This window comes from Pelophylax lessonae (assembly GCF_965119305.1).
Source record: "Pelophylax lessonae genome assembly, chromosome: 1".
NCBI classification, from domain to species: domain Eukaryota; kingdom Metazoa; phylum Chordata; class Amphibia; order Anura; family Ranidae; genus Pelophylax; species Pelophylax lessonae.
The window spans coordinates 297,225,711-297,242,083 of NC_138768.1; the positions used below are offsets into that span (position 1 = coordinate 297,225,711).

The window sequence follows — 16,373 nt, forward strand, 5'->3', positions numbered from 1 at the left end:
TGGTATGTAAAAAGGTACAGGAAACCCTCTTATTTTATCGATCCCACTGGTCCTGTCCATGGTCCAGACTTTGTCAGTCATAGAGGGTATATCCCCAAAGGAGTGTAGAGGCAAATTGACCACTGCTTTGGACCTGTATAGCAGCCAACTATACTTGTTGCACCATATGCCAAGGTGAGCACCTAAATGCAGAATCCAAGCACAGTTCCCAAGGTAAACACAGAGTTTAATCAATCTGAAAACTGCTAGTGAGGCATAAGGCAATCAGATCTTGAGATAAGTGTCAAAAGGAGGAAAGGAAATCCAACGAAAAATAGAAAAAAACTCTTCTCCAATAGGAGAACTGGAACGCTGTAAATGAAAAAATTGCAAAATAGGTCTCAGCAGAGATTAAAAGTGAAGTGCAGGGCCTAACAGTGAAAGGGTTAAAGAGAACCTGCATTTAGCTCCTGCAAGGAAAAGTAACAAATTCACTTTAATGGGTAATCAACCAGCTGCCTAAGAGCCGTTTCACATTACTCCGACTTGTCAGGGGACTTGGTCGCCTGACAAGTAGCTCCCAATGCTGTGCAATGGGACCGTTCTAATCAGAGCGACTCAAGTCGCTCCGACTTAGAAAAAAGTTCCTGCACTATTTTTTCACCGAAGTCAGAGCGACTTGCATTGGCTTCTATTATGAGAAGTCGTTTGCAAGCCGCGATGAAGTCGCGCTGCACGGGGGACTTCAAAGTCACCCAAACTCGAGGCGACTTTGAGTTAGATTAGTGTGAACCGGCTCTAACACTTACTTCTATTTCTCTCCCCCACCACCAGCAAAGCAGAGAAGAAGCCCCAAGTCAGAGACAATGCAGACCTTAGATAGGTCTAAAGATTCTCTTATACAGGATCTGAGAACTCAGTCCCTCAGGTCTGAGAATGCTTTTCACTCCAATGTAACAATGCTGCGTGCCCACTCATGCTGTGTGCCCACCCGCGTGGGCTACTACCAAGCACCAGGTGGTGTCATGTGTGAAGAAGGCAGTGAGTAACATAATCCAGATACCAGGAGGTACGTGTTATTTTTCTGCTTCCAACAACTGAACTGAGTGGTAGGGAATTCTCAGCTGGTGGGGCTGTCATCTGAGTTCTGGTTGGTAAAAGTACTTACTAGTTACCCTGACCCCTCTAAATATACTTAAATGCAAAATATTACTACCTTACCCTTAATGGAGGGCTACAACCAGAACAAAAACTCTTGATCTGCCCTATGAAAATGTCCATATTGTTTATTTTTTTATTTATTTATATATCATGTACTATAGGCATGTCCTTAAACTCAAAGTTTTTGGAGATCATTCACTGCTCTTCTGTAATTTGTAATGGGTTTCCCAAACTGTATTTATTATTATATCTAAAGGGGAAAGAAAAGATCTGCTATCCGTAAAAAGAGATTTTAGAGTTGTACTGGCTGTACCTGATTTAAACAATTGCTTTGTGTACAACTTTCTTGCAAAAAAAGGATACATTTTTTTATTTAGGTTATTGTTAAGGAAACAATAAAATACTAGTCACAAGAGAATTTAATAAGCACCATACGTTTTCAAACCATGATCAACTTTTCTGTATCATTTTAAATATGGCATGTTGTATTCTCTTCCTTACTCTACCATCATTAAATGTGGATGCTTTCTAAGATGACATAAACTGCAGTCAATAGAAAAAAAAAAATAAATAAATAAAAACACACCCGACAACCGCTATGAACCATTTTTTAAAATCTGCTGAGCACAACATTACACAAATTCTAGCATATGACTTTTTTAAAAATCAGCTGCTAAGTTTGCAAACCGCCATCATTTTCTCCAAAGATAAATAAATATACTATACCTTTCAAAGGCAATGGCTGATGTATCAAGGGAGGTGTTAATGACTGGAGAGGTGAGTCGCTTGCTAACTTCCCGCTCTGCTGGTTGCATGGAATCCAGTGTAATGCCCTCTATCTCCTGGGAGATGTCAAAGCGTTCCTTGGTAACTGTCCTGTCGTCATGGTTGATCTCCATGAGCTCGGCCCAGTTATCTGTGGACATTGGAAATCGGTTTGTTTCTCCACTGCATTAACTGGGAAATTAGATTTAAAAAGCTCTTCAAACACAAAAAAGAAGCTTTATCTTGGGTGATCGTTAATTCTGAAACTCCCATTAATCAGAACATGAAACTAATAAACTGATGTCAGTGACCTGTGGATATTCTTGAGTCTGGGACCTTTTTTACCGAAGTCCCAGAGAATTTTTTTAAAAACAAATGTGAACAGTCACAGATTGTAAGAACAGATAAAATCATGTCAATACAAGATTTAAAATCACATCCATCACATAGAAACTTGTACATTTGCATGAATAATGATCTCAGTGTGAACAGCACATGAATGTGTAGTTAGAAAGCTATTGGCTGGTAAACCTAAAAGGACTAACTTCAGAAAACACAGGTTTCGCCTAGACCAGTGGAGCCTCTATGATCAGCTGTTCGTGACACGTGTTGTAGTAATTTTAGAACACAACCTTGTGTGTTGATAGATAATAGACAAAGAGAAGGGGAATAAATGGGTATAGAGAGAGGCAGAGAAAAGGTAGGAATAGGAGAAAGAAATGAGGAAAAAAAAAGGGGGGGCGCAAAAACCAGTAGCCAGGATGAAGGGGGGGTTTGACAGTGGGGGGTTGAATGCAGCAGGGTATGTAGCTCAGCTCTTGGGCCCCCTCGCACACTTCAGTTCTGAAAGTTTTCATGACAAGGTGCTGCTGTCAAAGCCCCGTTATATGGGTCATCAGTAGGTTTGATAGAGAGTGTGAGTGGGAGGAATTTAAATAACCATGCGGTCTAGGTACACCTGTATTGGTACGCCTGTAATAGCCAAGGGTATCATTTGCAACAGCTCCAGCTTCCGCTGTCCTGGCTATTTGATTAGTTCTACTACGACATTTAGAGACATTCTGGTGTGTCATGTTCTTCTAGGGTCTGGGGATAAGAAATTTCGCTGTGTTAAAGTGATTGTAAAAGTTTGACTTTTATTTTTATTTTATTTTTTTAACAAACATGATTTACTTACCTGCTCTGTGTAATAGTTTTGCATAGAGCAGCCCTGAGCCTCTTCTGTGGTACCCTGCTGGCACTCTCTGCTCCCCACCCACCACCCCCCGGGCCAAGTGCCCCCATAGCAAGCTGTGTCAATTGACACACAGAGCACGGCTCAGCCCCCCACCCCTTCCACTCTCTGCCTGTGGATGACAGCAGCAGGAGCCAATGCCTCCCGCTACGGTCTATAAGCCTGTGAGAAGAGAGAGTGGAGAGGGCAGCATCTCTCGTGCACAGCACTGGATTAAAATAGGACTGAGGCAAGTATAAGGGGTTGGGAGGGGGGAGCTGCACTACGTTACTGGAGAGAATGCTTTAAAGGTAAAAAAACCTTCAGCCTTTAGAACCACTTTAGGTAGGGGGGATGGTTAGAGACCTCTCTATGAGCCTACTGGGATTTTGGTATAAAGTAGCCTACCAATATATGTGTGGACTTCTTTCCAGTAGGGGTGATCAATGGGCATTACAACCAAATGTGGAAGATGGAAAATGAGGCTCCGAATTCCCCATTAACAAACAGAGAAAAAATCTCCTGTGCTGCAGAGCACACCCTAGGAGGTAGAATTTGCCTAGATTTCTATCCTGGTTAATGTGAACATGCCGTGCCTTGCTGTCCTCTCAAGACTGGGGAAGTCTGGATACAATAAACCATAAACACAACAGAGGGCGAACTCTGAGGAAGAGGAATAGGAAGCCCCTCGAAATTAGTTAGCTGGTTGGACTCCTTTTGTCCTGCTATGGGTTGAGATGCGATGTATCAAGGACATTTGTTGTATTATGACAAGCTTTGATACACCTGTTGGTTTGTGAGTATATAACTTAACACCTTTTGTAACAATAAAATACATAGTTAAGGATAATGCACTAGGCTGGTCCGCCCTCTTTTGTTTAGGGTTCCCTAAAACATAGTTCTGAGGTGTCTTCTAAACATGCCATTTGATGGTGAATGCCTCTTTGCGGAATTCTTTAAACACCTTCATCAAGGAATTAACTGGGGTAAGGTAATCCTGCCCCAAAAGAAAAAACCTAAGTCCCCTACAGATTCTACCTCTACTAAAAGCAAAGGATCTTTCTGTTCTCTCCAAACTTAAACCTCAAAACCTAGGGTTATCACTTTCATCTGTCACAAGCCCTGGCCCACCAAGCCCCTTCTCAGGATTCAACGCACCTCTCATGACACAAATGCATGTTCAAGGCATTACTCTGTTGAACTTATTCAATGCCAAAGCCATTTTTCATTTCTTTTCACACGTTAATTTAAATTTTAGACGAGAAAGACAAATTCCAGGTTTCATTTAATATTAAACCATTTGGACTAAGCTTGTGAAAAAAAAAATTTTTTTCCACCGACACATGCTTCTGAGGTCAGCACTAAATAAACTGTATATAGCAATAGCTACATACAACATACAGCGCTGTGTTCTGGCAGCAGTACAGGGACTGCTCTTCCAGTTCCTAGAACAAAATGGAGTCTGACTGAGCACTGCTCAAACATTTAAAGGAAGCTTTTTATTTTAGGAATGAATACAAGACTTCTTCCAATTGGCTGAGGTGGAGATTGTGACACCACCCACCTCTTCACCTCAGACAAACATCTCATTCATAAAACACAAGGCTTCCTGTGAATGGCTAATGCAGTGATCAGCATGACTATTTTGTTTCAGGAACATAAAGTCCCTGTACCACTGCATGTAACTGATCCTACTTAGTTTTCCAGTGCTGACAGCAAGTGCATCTGTTAGTAAAGGAAAATTGTTTGGGACAAACGGTTTAAAGTTGAATGAATCCTGGAGTTAGGCTTTAAAAAAAAAAAATTTAAATAAAAAAAACTCTCCAAAAATGATAGTTTCTGAAAGACCCTATAGAATACGTAGACTTAAGTCATTTGCAAGTATTTATGTGAACGATATTTGCAATACGGTGTATCAAACCTGTATTTTCAGTTAAAAATACACTCAGATTGATTTTAGTTCACACAAACACTTTATAGTACCTAAGAAGTGAGCCCTTTTGGGTTCATACTACCCAGGAGAGAACAGCAATTTGATGTTTGCCTATTCTACAGAACTCACACTTGGCTTCCCGGATGGCCATGGCCTTGCTGCCCTTTAAGATTGAGGGTGTCTGTAGGCACTAAAATAAAAATAAAAAAAAAAAAAAAAACAAAGGGCGCACTGGCCTAGCGCATTATCCGCAATAGTAGGCTTTATTGAATAAAAGTAGTTATACTTACAAACAAATGTTTAAAAACGCACATCAAATCCAAAACAACTGGAACAATCTGTATAACATTGACAGATGCAAAGTCCTTGATGAATGATGGCTAACGTGTTTCGAGGCTTAGCCTCTTTTTCAGAGCCAACCTTGTTCCAGTTGTTTGGATTTGATGTGCCGTTTTTAAACATTTGTCTCCCAATGCCACACCCGCCATGATGGTCACAGGCACCCAGGAAGAGAAAGGCAACTCCAAGACACAGGACAGGGGTCAGGGTGGCAGCTTACTTGCCAGCGTATGTAAGTAATCGAGCAGCTTTATAGCCAGAATCATTTGTATGTGAAAGCAAACAGAAGGCAATAAAATGTAAACAAGCTCCTGACTGCTAGAACAGCCAGGAGTTTAATTACATGCTGGCACAGTCGTCAACATAACCCTTAGGCCTGCAGCAGTGAAATACTTAAACGTTTCTTTTAGAACCAAAGCTGCCAAATAACCCTGCTTCATCAACCTGGGAAAAATTTGTTAATGTTTTTTTTTAATTAATAATGTGGGGTCAAGAGTCAAACCCAGGTTTCAATGGCTGTCTGTATCCCTGTTTGAGCAATACATTTTTTCCTAACTTAACATGGTCCCCAAGAAAGAAGTGAGGGGAAACCCAAAAACATTGAGTTGAGTTGTCATATGTTCCTGTGACCACTGCCTAAAATGGAGTTCCATTCACAGTGGAAAGATTTTCTTTCATTCCCATTGCTTCCCCAGAACAGAAAGTAAAGGAAACCTCTCAAGTGAAACAAAGGCTTTACTTTTGAAATTACAAGAAAAACTGGAAATCCTGCCAAATATAGATCGCTCACCTTCCTCTTTAAATATAAAGCTATGCTTTCCTCGGATCCAGCTCATGTTCTCAAATCCCAGCAAGGTGGCATCGACACGAAGTTTGGCTCCACTCTTCCATATCCGACAGACATCGCTGGGACACACTCTTGATAAAAGGGGAACTAAAATAGAAAAACAAGGGCAAATAGTTTCTACATGTGGGACTACTAGAAATACATGAGCTTACAAAATATAACTAACTAGAGAGACATCTGAAACTAAAATTGATTTTTTTTTTGTGTTTTTTTTGTTTTTTTTTTTTTACATAGAAAATGCCTTTGAGCTCACCCCAGCTTGTGAATTCCCATTTCATTTCCACATAAAAATCTGAAGCCTTAAGGAAACAAGACATAAAAACAAAAAATATTATCAGAAAACATTAAAAGTTTAGCAGATAATCAAGCAAAATCATTTAAATGCTGGGAAAAAAAAATCTCAAAATAAGCTGAACTTGCAGGTGGGGGAAGAATATAAAATAAATATACAAGAGTAGAAAACAAGTGGCATTTTAGATTTTTAGGATTCCCTAAGAGTAAAAAAAAAAAAAAAAAAAAAAAAAAAAAAAAAAAACAAAAAACTTGATTTACCAAGGCGTTCATCAAGCAAAGTGAACGTCCACCTCGTTAATTAATAAAGTGAAATTTTGTTCAATATAAAATATTCGAGTCTTAGGGAAATGGGAAAGAAAAAAATAAATAAATGGAACTTTTCCTGATGATTGGGTATCCAGAGTGAACATAGCTACAACCTATTCACAAACATTTACTTCTTTAGGTAAATATCTATTACTCCTTAAGTAAATGAACCAAATTGGCTTCAGATACGCGACTACATACAGGCTTGTGACACACTTACAAAAAACACTAGAGCCATGGAAATTACAGCAAAACTGTGGATGCCAAGTCATTCCTGGTCATACTTGAAGGGTCAATTCTAATTTGCGGTTTTAAAAGGCAACGATTTTTTTTTTGTTCCTTTCAATTATCTGGTCCAGCTTGTGCAAGTCAAACCATCAATATCTCCATAAAGTTATTTATCCTTAAGGACAGGGGACTGCAAACCTGTTTAAAAAAGGGCGAGTACGGGGTGTGGCCTGACGAGGCATGTGAGCTGACGTGCTGCACTGAGCTCCCGCTGACCATCCTGTAATTTATCCTGCTTTCCTCACCTATCTTGTTCGGATTTCGCTGCCATCGGTGCCTGGGGTGCCCTGCCTTGCCCGGACCGGCTGTGAGGTGCTTTTGGGGCGGATGATGACACAGGGGAATGGGGGAGAAGCCGCGGCGCTGAGTTCCAGCCAAGATGGAGCCGGCCAGTTACCGCTGCCTAAGCCACCACGAGGTGCGGAGGTTAAGAAGGCTGAGCAGGGGGGCAAGTCCTCGAAGCTCCCTAAACCTAAGAAACAGTCCAGGGATATGCTCTATTACACCCAGAGACTGCATCCTCCCGCAGACCCCCCTCCCTCTGCTGCCCAGGGCCCTGCACTCTCCCCTGCCTCCTCATGTGGGGGGGATGCGGGCCTGCTGGATGATACGGTTCTCTCATACTGGTCACTGGAAGTTCAACATGGCACCTCATGGCAAAGAACTCTGATGATCTGAAAAAAAGAATTGTTGCCCTACATTAAGATGGCCTAGTCTGGTTCCGGCGCCCGATGAGATAGGCGGTGTGTACGGTGGCTCCGGCATACTCAGCTTAAAAAACCTCGCTACAGGCTCCCTTTCACCTGCTGCCTCCCGCTACTGCACCAGGCTCGCTCCGCTGTCCTGCCATGACGGACCGGTCCGTGATCCACGGTACCCCGGGCTCTGGGGAAGCCCGCCCGGCCGCCGATTCTCCCGCTCCTGACCTCTCCAATATGCCCGCCAGCAGTACACAGGCTTCGGCGGGGTCTGTCCTACTCGCACAGCCACATGCAGGGATCCCTTTGCCTCTGCCTGAGGAGGATCAGTACGCTAAAATAGCCCAGGCGGTTTCGGCTCTCTTATCGCCTACAATCACAGCAGCAGTAGACACAGCAGTCACTGCACAACTGCGCAGAGAGCTAGGTGATCACTCCAAGCGCATTGCTGATCTTGAACACAGGCTCTCTGATGTGGAGGAAGAATTCCAGTCAACCATGTTGAATGATCAAAAGACAGCGCAAACCCAGCAGTATGTACTTGATAAGCTGGAGGATTTAGAAAAATTGCTCTCGCAGGAATAACCTGCGCATTATTGGTGTTCCTGAAACTGTGTTACCCGGGGCACTTCCGGACCTTTGGTCAGCCCGCATCCCTCAGGCCTTAGGGCTCGCTATGCCTTGCACAGTGGAGAGAGCCCACAGAATTGGCCCCCCATCCAACGAGCGGCGCACACCGCGCCCTGTCATCGTGCGCTACCTCAATTATGCGGACCGGGTAGCTATATTGAGATCTTTTAGAAACGCCAAATCTTTGCAAGTGGATGGCCATAAGTTCCTTCTATTTGCCGATTATTCTCAGGAAGTCACAAGGCCTTTCAGCCCACCTGCTCTGCTTTATACCAAAATGGTATAAAATTCACCCTGGCCTACCCTGCGGTCTTATGTCTTACTACTGATAATGGCGACACCAAAGCTTTTCATCATCCAGACGAAGCTGCAAATTTTCTGAAAGCGCACTTGCATATCGCTATGGAGACGCAAAGTTCTCCGAACCCAGCATCCTCTCCTGGAAACAGGGATCTCCGCAGCCCCAGGAAGGACTCGCCCAAGAGGCCTAGATACTCCAACTCTCGTAGAAACAGGCCACGCTCATCTCTGCCCGGATAGGCCCCTCTAAGTTATTTTTTCTTGGCTCTCTGGAACATTACAGTTTGTTTGTTTTTTCTCCAGTTAATTCCATAGTTTTCTAATTGCTGTGATTGTGATATATCGCATTACTATTGCACGCAACTGTTATAATGGTATAAGTCTATTGAATGTCATTAACGTGTTACTTGTACCTTGTTTTAAGATTCTCTCGCCTTTTTACATGAATTGCAGTTACCGGTTGTTCCCTCACTGCCTTACCGGAGCGACTCTGCCCGGCTTCGAGGGGTACCCCCTCTGGAAGCTGCTCCTCTTCTCTTCCACGCCTAGCGGAGACGACAGCTCGTTACCGGTGCTCCCTGGGGCTCCGGGAACGCCATTCAGGAGACCAGCCGCAACCACATCAACTCCGGTAACGCCTTGACTGGAACATGAGTCTCATTGGGAAAAAAGAGAAGCGCCAGACTCCTTGGGTATGTGTTTATTTTTTCATACTACGGTTGATTTTATTATCTGTTTCTGTGGTCAAGAATACCTTCTTCATCCCCATCGACTTTGAGGCAAGCCTTTTTAATCGCCCTATATGTGTTTTGTTGCACCAGCCTTTCAAGAGATCACTGCACTCTCCCGTATATTTTAGAATGCCTTCATTTAAAATTCCCCCTTCTTCGTCCACCTTAATATTAATATAACCTCCTGGAATGTCAAAGGTTTACGATCACCCCATAAGAGAATGGCTGTTTTGCGCCACTTGAAAAGGCTTAAAACAAACAGATATAGCACTTTTACAGGAATCCCATCTTAGGCCCGGCAATCGTTATCGCATGAAAAAACTTTGGGTGGGTCGGGTACTTGGGTCCGACTCTCCCAATCCCAAAGCGGGTGTCCTTGTGCTTATTAATTAGAATCTCCCATGTGACATACTGACTGTTGAACCCGACACCGAGGGTAGACTTCTACTTTTAACTCTAAAGATTCATGACATAGTTTATGCCATTGCTAATGTGTATGCCCCCAACTCCCCTCCCAAATCATACTTTCAAAATTTGACATCCCGCCTTGCTCCCTTTGCCCACCTCCCTCTGCTAGTAGGTGGGGATTTCAACTCCATCATGAGTCCTTCTGAGGACAGGTCCAAAGGGAATCCTCTAGCACCCTCCTCTGCAGTCCCAGTCTCCCCGCTCCCGGACTTTGCATCATCACTGACACTCAGACACTTGGCGGCTGTCCCACCCCCTAGGTAGGGAATTTACCTTTTTTTCCACCCTCACAATAGCCTTTCTAGAATTGACTATCTTTTTTGCAACCAGCCCATGCTCAAATTCACGTCTTTGGCCACCATAGGCGAGATTGCCATTTCCGACCATGCTCCCATGTGGGGGACCAGTCTGCCTCCCCCTCTGCACGGATATGGCGTTTCCCCTCATATCTTTCTGACAACGAGGAATTAAAGGAAATATTAAAGAAGACGTGGACAGAATACCTCAGAGACAATGCTCAGCATACCTCAGACCCCATCCTCCTCTGGGAAGCTGGCAAATCAGTTCTCAGAGGTAGGATAATATCTTTTGCTGCATCCCACAAAAAGAAAACCTTGGCGCATTTTAAAACCGCTAGGGATAATCTCCGTGCAGCCCAACTCAGACTTTCCCACCACAACTCCCCGGCCTGTAGAGCCCAGTGGAAAGAAGCCAAACTGGCTTTCGACCACTGGGCAGAATCTAAAGAGAAATTTTGTCAATCGCTTAATTTATGCAAAGGCCCCCACTCCCCGGTCCACATTCCCAAAATTAGAGACTCCATGGGGAATTTATTTACCTCACCCCCTGATATAGCCAAGGTGATGCAATCCTTCTATTCCTCCCTATATGGCCCGGACAATATCAACAAACACCAGGGCGAACACTTTCTAAAAATGACGTCCAGCTTCCCACGCTGGATTCGACTGATCTGGCGCGATTAAATGCCCCGGTGACGCTTCAAGAGATCTCGGAGGTGATCACCTCCTTGTCCACCGGGAAAGCTCCGGGTCCAGACGGCTACACTTCCGATTTTTTTAAGCTAATGAGTACCTCGTCGCCCCAACATTGCAAGCTGTTTATCAACATATTCTTGATGGGGGGGGGGGGGAGAATTACCTGCCTACGGGCTTCCAGGCTCATATTAAGCTCATTTTAAATCCGGGTAAGGACCCACTAGAACCAGGATCTTATCGCCCCATATCCCTCCTTAATTTAGACTCTATGATCCTGTCAAAAATTATGGCCTCCAGGTTAGCCTGCATCCTGCCCGACATCATTCACCCGGCTCAGGCTGGTTTCACAAAGGGTCGGTCGGCCACGACCAACATTAGGAAAGTTCTGGCTGTCCTGGAGCAGGCTAAGTTGGACCCGTCCCTTGACTTAGCTATCATCACCTTGGATGCAGAGAAGGCCTTCGATAAGGTTGTCTTCTCCTGGCTGCTTACTGTACTCCAGAGGTTTGGTTTCGATGGGCCTTTTCTGCATCTTGTCAAGGTTATGTACTCATCCCCTAGCGCCATGGTTATCACCAATGGTCATCCTTCGGAATCCTTCCCTCTCCACAAGGGCACCAGACAAGGGTGCCCCGTCTCCCCTTTTGTTTAACCTGGCAAGGGAGCCACTTTCCCGGTTCTTGCTCTCTCACCCGCCTCTCCACGGGGTTCGGGTGGGCGATCAGGAGATCCGGACGGCAATGTTCGCAGATGATATTCTCATCTTTACCTCCCAACCGTCCACCCATATCCCTTGTATTCATGACGTATTCACAAATTTTCGGACCTGCTCAGGGCTAAAAATCAACTTCAATAAGAGCGAAATCCTCCCCCTCTTTCATGTTAGGCCTCCACCTTGGGCACAAAATTCGGTTTTCCAGATTGCAAAATCCCACATAAAATACCTATGGATCAACATTGGTAAATCCCCTTCCTCCATATACACATTAAATTTTCCCCCTGTCCCCAAAAAGATAATTTTCCAGTTGGAAGCGTGGTCGGAACTACCTCTCTCTCTCCTCGGCAGATGCCATCTATATAAAATGAGGTCTTTCCCCAAACTCTTATATCCTCTCCAGACCATTCCCCTACTATTGAAGCACAAGGACACCCAGCTATTGTACCGAGCATTACAGGTTTTTCTTTGGAGGAAAAAACGCCCCCGCATCTCCCTTCCTAAAATGTCCCTTCCAAAACATTTTGGGGGGGGGGGGGGGGGGGGTCAACCTCCCTGATGTTAGACTTTACAATATTGCTTGTCACCTCCGTATTGGGATGGACTGGGTTTCAGGTCTTTCGAGGTATTCCAACTATCAAATTGAGTCCCGTATGGTTGCTCCCCGCTCCTTGGGAGCCCTTTTGCATTGCTCACTGGCCACTATCCCACCTGTCCTCAGATCCAATTGCCTGTTTAGAGATACGATTGTGGCATGGAGGGAAACTTGCAAACTGTTGAATCTCTCTCACACCATTACCAGGTTTCTACCTATTGACGGGCATCCTCAGTTCCCGCATCCTTGGGACTATTCGGCCTATACCCTTTGGCAGAGGAAAGGTTTAACATTTTTCCATCAGCTCTTTGATCTGGGAACGGGCAACCCCTTTCCCACAGACACTATCACTAAAACTTACCTCATCCCTTCGTCATGTTCTACATTTACGTCAATCAATTGCCTTCGCCACCCAAATGTGTCAGGACAAAATGGAAACGTTTTCCCCGCTCACTCCGACAACTTTCTGGACCTCCCGAAAGTGAGCATTTCGGACATCTACAGGCCTCTCCAGTTCTACAGACTTTCACAGCGGGACCCTCCGACTCCCTCACCCTGGTCTAAAGACTTTCAGTTTGATCACCTCCAATCTCATATACTTAAAGGATATCATACCACGCGGAAATATGTGATCAATGAATTCTGGAGGGAACAGCAACTAAAAATCGTAAACAGGGCCTATACACCCTTCTCAACCTCAACAACTTCAAATGCTCCGCACAAATGCTCATGGTGTTTGGCTCATAGGCCCACTTTAGCACACAGATTGTGGTCCGGTCCAATTATTACTGAATTCTGGAGTGAGATTAAGTCCTTCACTTCCTCTCCAACAGGCATACCTGTCATCCATAATCCTTTAATGCTACTATTTGGACCTTTAGATGGTCGAGTCTTGACTCTTAACACTTCTCACTGCTCTCTGATGGTACAACATAGACCATGGCTCTCTACATTCTTCATGTTGGCCAGAAGGGCCATCCTCAACAAGTGGATCTTCACCTCCCCCCCTACAATTACCGAGGTACTGACGGAACAAGTGGATCTTCACCTCCCCCCCTACAAATTACTGGAGGTACTGACGGAACTTAACAAGCTTCTGGGGAAGGACTTATTGGACTTCCCCAGAGGGATGATCCGCGGTTAATGGCCAAATGGACTGCATACGTGGAAAAATACCCTTTATCACAGGCATCTCAACGGGGCCTAGTTCCTCGGTCTGCTATTCCAGTGGGAGGGTCCTCTCCACCTGGGCCCTCTGCCCTGCTCCACTGCCATTCCCATGGTCCATTCTGGAGTGACCCCCACCTAGCGAACCTGCGACTTCCTCCCTCGTACACCCAGGTACTTCCTTGTTTGCGGGACTAGTGCAACGCTCACTCCTTGATTACTGACCCTCCTGGGTCAACCGATCCCTCCATTACCTTTGCAACATAATGTGGTGCAATCTTATTTGACTTCCAACGGTATACTTTATCTCTGGTGCTTGTTCTCCCTATAATTGTCCTGATGGTTTATCTGGGCTTAGGCCCAATCTCAGGTTATTCTCTTTAGTGCATTGCCTCGACTCTTTGTCCAATTTGACCTTCTCTTGGCCACAGACTTGGTGTTATTTGTTATATGTTTTGTTATCGTTTTTTTTACCATATTACAAATGACGTGCCCTCCTCTTCTCCACCCCTCCCCTTCCTCCCCTCTCTCCCACCCCACTTTTACCATCCCCCTCTCCCCCCCCCCCTTTTCCCTACCTCCTCATCTTTTTCCCCCCTTTCTACCTCTACCCCCCCCCCCCCACCTCCCCGCTCTCACCCCCTCTACAGGTCATACGCATGTTATTTCTAGGTCGGTTTCACCTTTACCTCCTAATTTGCTGACAGTATTGCATTACCTGGCTGGTATCCATGTTGGATTTTATATTTTCATGTATGCCTGTAATGTTTTGAAAAACTTTAATAAATTTTGATTAAAAAAAAAAAAAAAATAGAAGAAGATGGCCTAGGCCAGTAATGGCGAACCTTGGCACCCCAGAGGTTTTGGAACTACATTTCCCACGATGGTCATGCAGTCTGCAGTGTAGTTGAGCATCATGGGAAATGTAGTTCCAAAACATCTGGGGTGCCAAGGTTCTCCATCACTGGCCTAGGCTTTAAGATAGCATGTTCAGGGTTTGCTCCCCCAATTTTTTGCTTGTTTATTATGTATTCGGTCTGACCAGACTTCTGGGGTTGAGCATCCCACCCCCCACAAACACCTGTACTCTATCAGAGTCCACTATCAAGTAGATATAGGAGGAGGAGTCCTTTGTAGTACATTAGCACATCTATCCCAGCAAGGAGTGTTGTCTCCCAAGGGTTAGAGAGGCTGGATTCACCCCCTTTTTTATGGATAGTGTAGGACCCACTGATAATGGGGTACTTTGACGCAGTGGTGGGCTTGAGCACGATATGGCCATATGGTGGGACTAAATCCCCATTTTTATTTATGGATTGTCTCCATATTTGATAGTCATTTCTTTTGCATGTGTGCGCTATTCTTTTTTAATATACATGTTGCTTGGTCCATAGCTGCACCGGCTTTAGATATAAATGTTCAGGGTTTGCTCCCCCAATTTTTTGCTTGTTTATTATATAAGAAGATTGCCAAGACCCGGAAACTGAGCTGCAGCATGGTGGCCAAGACCATACATCAGTTTAACAGGATAGGTTCCACTAATAACAGGCCTCGTCATGGTTGACCAAAAAGGTTGAGTGCACATGCTCAGCGTCATATCCAGAGGTATTCTTTTGGAAATAGACGTATGAGTGCTGGCAGGATTGCTGCAGAGGTTGAAAGGGGGGGGGGGGGGGGGGTCAGCCTGTCAGTGTTCAGACCATACACCACACACTGCATCAAAATGGTCTGTATGGTTGTCATCCCAGAAGGAAGCCTCTTCTAAAGATGATGCACAAGAAAACAGTTTGCTGAGGACAAGCAGACTAAGAACATGGATTACTGGAAACACCTCCAACATGTACTGTGGCATACTGAACCTGAGCAGGATCCCCTCCATTCAAGGACTGGGCTGCAGGGCAGTATTCCAACATGATAACGACCCCAAACACACCTCCAAGAGGACCACTGCCTTGCTAAATAAGCTGAGGGTAAAGGTGATTGATTGGCCAAGCATGTCTCCAAACCTGAACCCTATTGAGCATCTGTGGGGCATCCTCAAATGGAAGGTGGGTGAGCGCAAGGTCTCTAACATCCACCAGCTCTGTGATGTGGTCATGGAGGAGTGGAAGAGGACTCCAGTGGCAACCTGTGAAGCTCTGGTGAACTCCATGCCCAAGAGGGTTAAAGCAGTGCTGGAAAATAATGGTAGCAACACAAAATATTGACATTTTGGGCCCAATTTGGACATGTTCACTTAGGGGTGTGCTCGCTTTTGTTGCTAGCAGTTTAGACATTAATGGCTGTGTGCCAAGTTATTTTGAGGGGACAGCAAATTTACACTGTTATACAAGCTGTACACTCACTACTTTACATTATAGCTAAGTGTCATTTCTTCAGTGTTGTCACATGAAAAGATATAATACAATATTTACAAAAAGGTGAGGGGTGTACTCACTTTTGTGAGATACTGTATAAAGCCAAAATAAAAATAGCAAAGAGATCTCCTTGTTATGCTGCTTCACTAATCAATTTTTCCGATTGTATTTTGTTTCAACACAAAACTTAAGACAGCTCATATATACTGTATACAGTGCATTTATAAAGTATTCAGACCCCCTTCACTTTATTCAAATTTTGTCATGTTGCAGCCTAATACTACAGTTTAAAAATAAATAAATAAATAAATAAATTAAAATCTAGAACACAGTACCCCATAATGACAAAGTGAAAACATAATTTTAGCAAAGTCTGAACTTATTAAAAAGGAAATAAAACTGAAATATCACACTGGCATAAGTATTCAGACCCTTCCTTTGCAACATCCCTTGAAATTTAGCTCCGTTGCCTCTGATTTCTCCTGATTGTTGCGAAAATGTTTTTACACATTGAGTGAAGTCCATCTGTGGTAAATTAAATTGATTGGACATGGATTTGGAAAGGCCCACACACGCCACTCTAAAAAAAGGC

At 44.3% G+C, this 16,373-nt stretch overlaps 1 protein-coding gene across 2 annotated transcripts in view; it reads right to left on the minus strand.

Annotated features, from left to right (window-relative positions):
- The window catches only part of ANKRD13A (ankyrin repeat domain 13A), a 107,974-nt gene that overhangs the window by 65,376 nt on the left and 26,225 nt on the right, over positions 1-16,373 (minus strand). For both annotated transcript variants that reach the window (XM_082270912.1, XM_082270913.1), the window contains 3 exons: positions 6,491-6,536; positions 6,181-6,324; positions 1,867-2,056 (listed from right to left, as the gene is read on the minus strand). In XM_082270912.1, the coding sequence (XP_082127038.1) occupies positions 1,867-2,056; positions 6,181-6,324; positions 6,491-6,536 (380 nt within the window). The remainder of the gene's footprint in view (positions 1-1,866; positions 2,057-6,180; positions 6,325-6,490; positions 6,537-16,373) is intronic.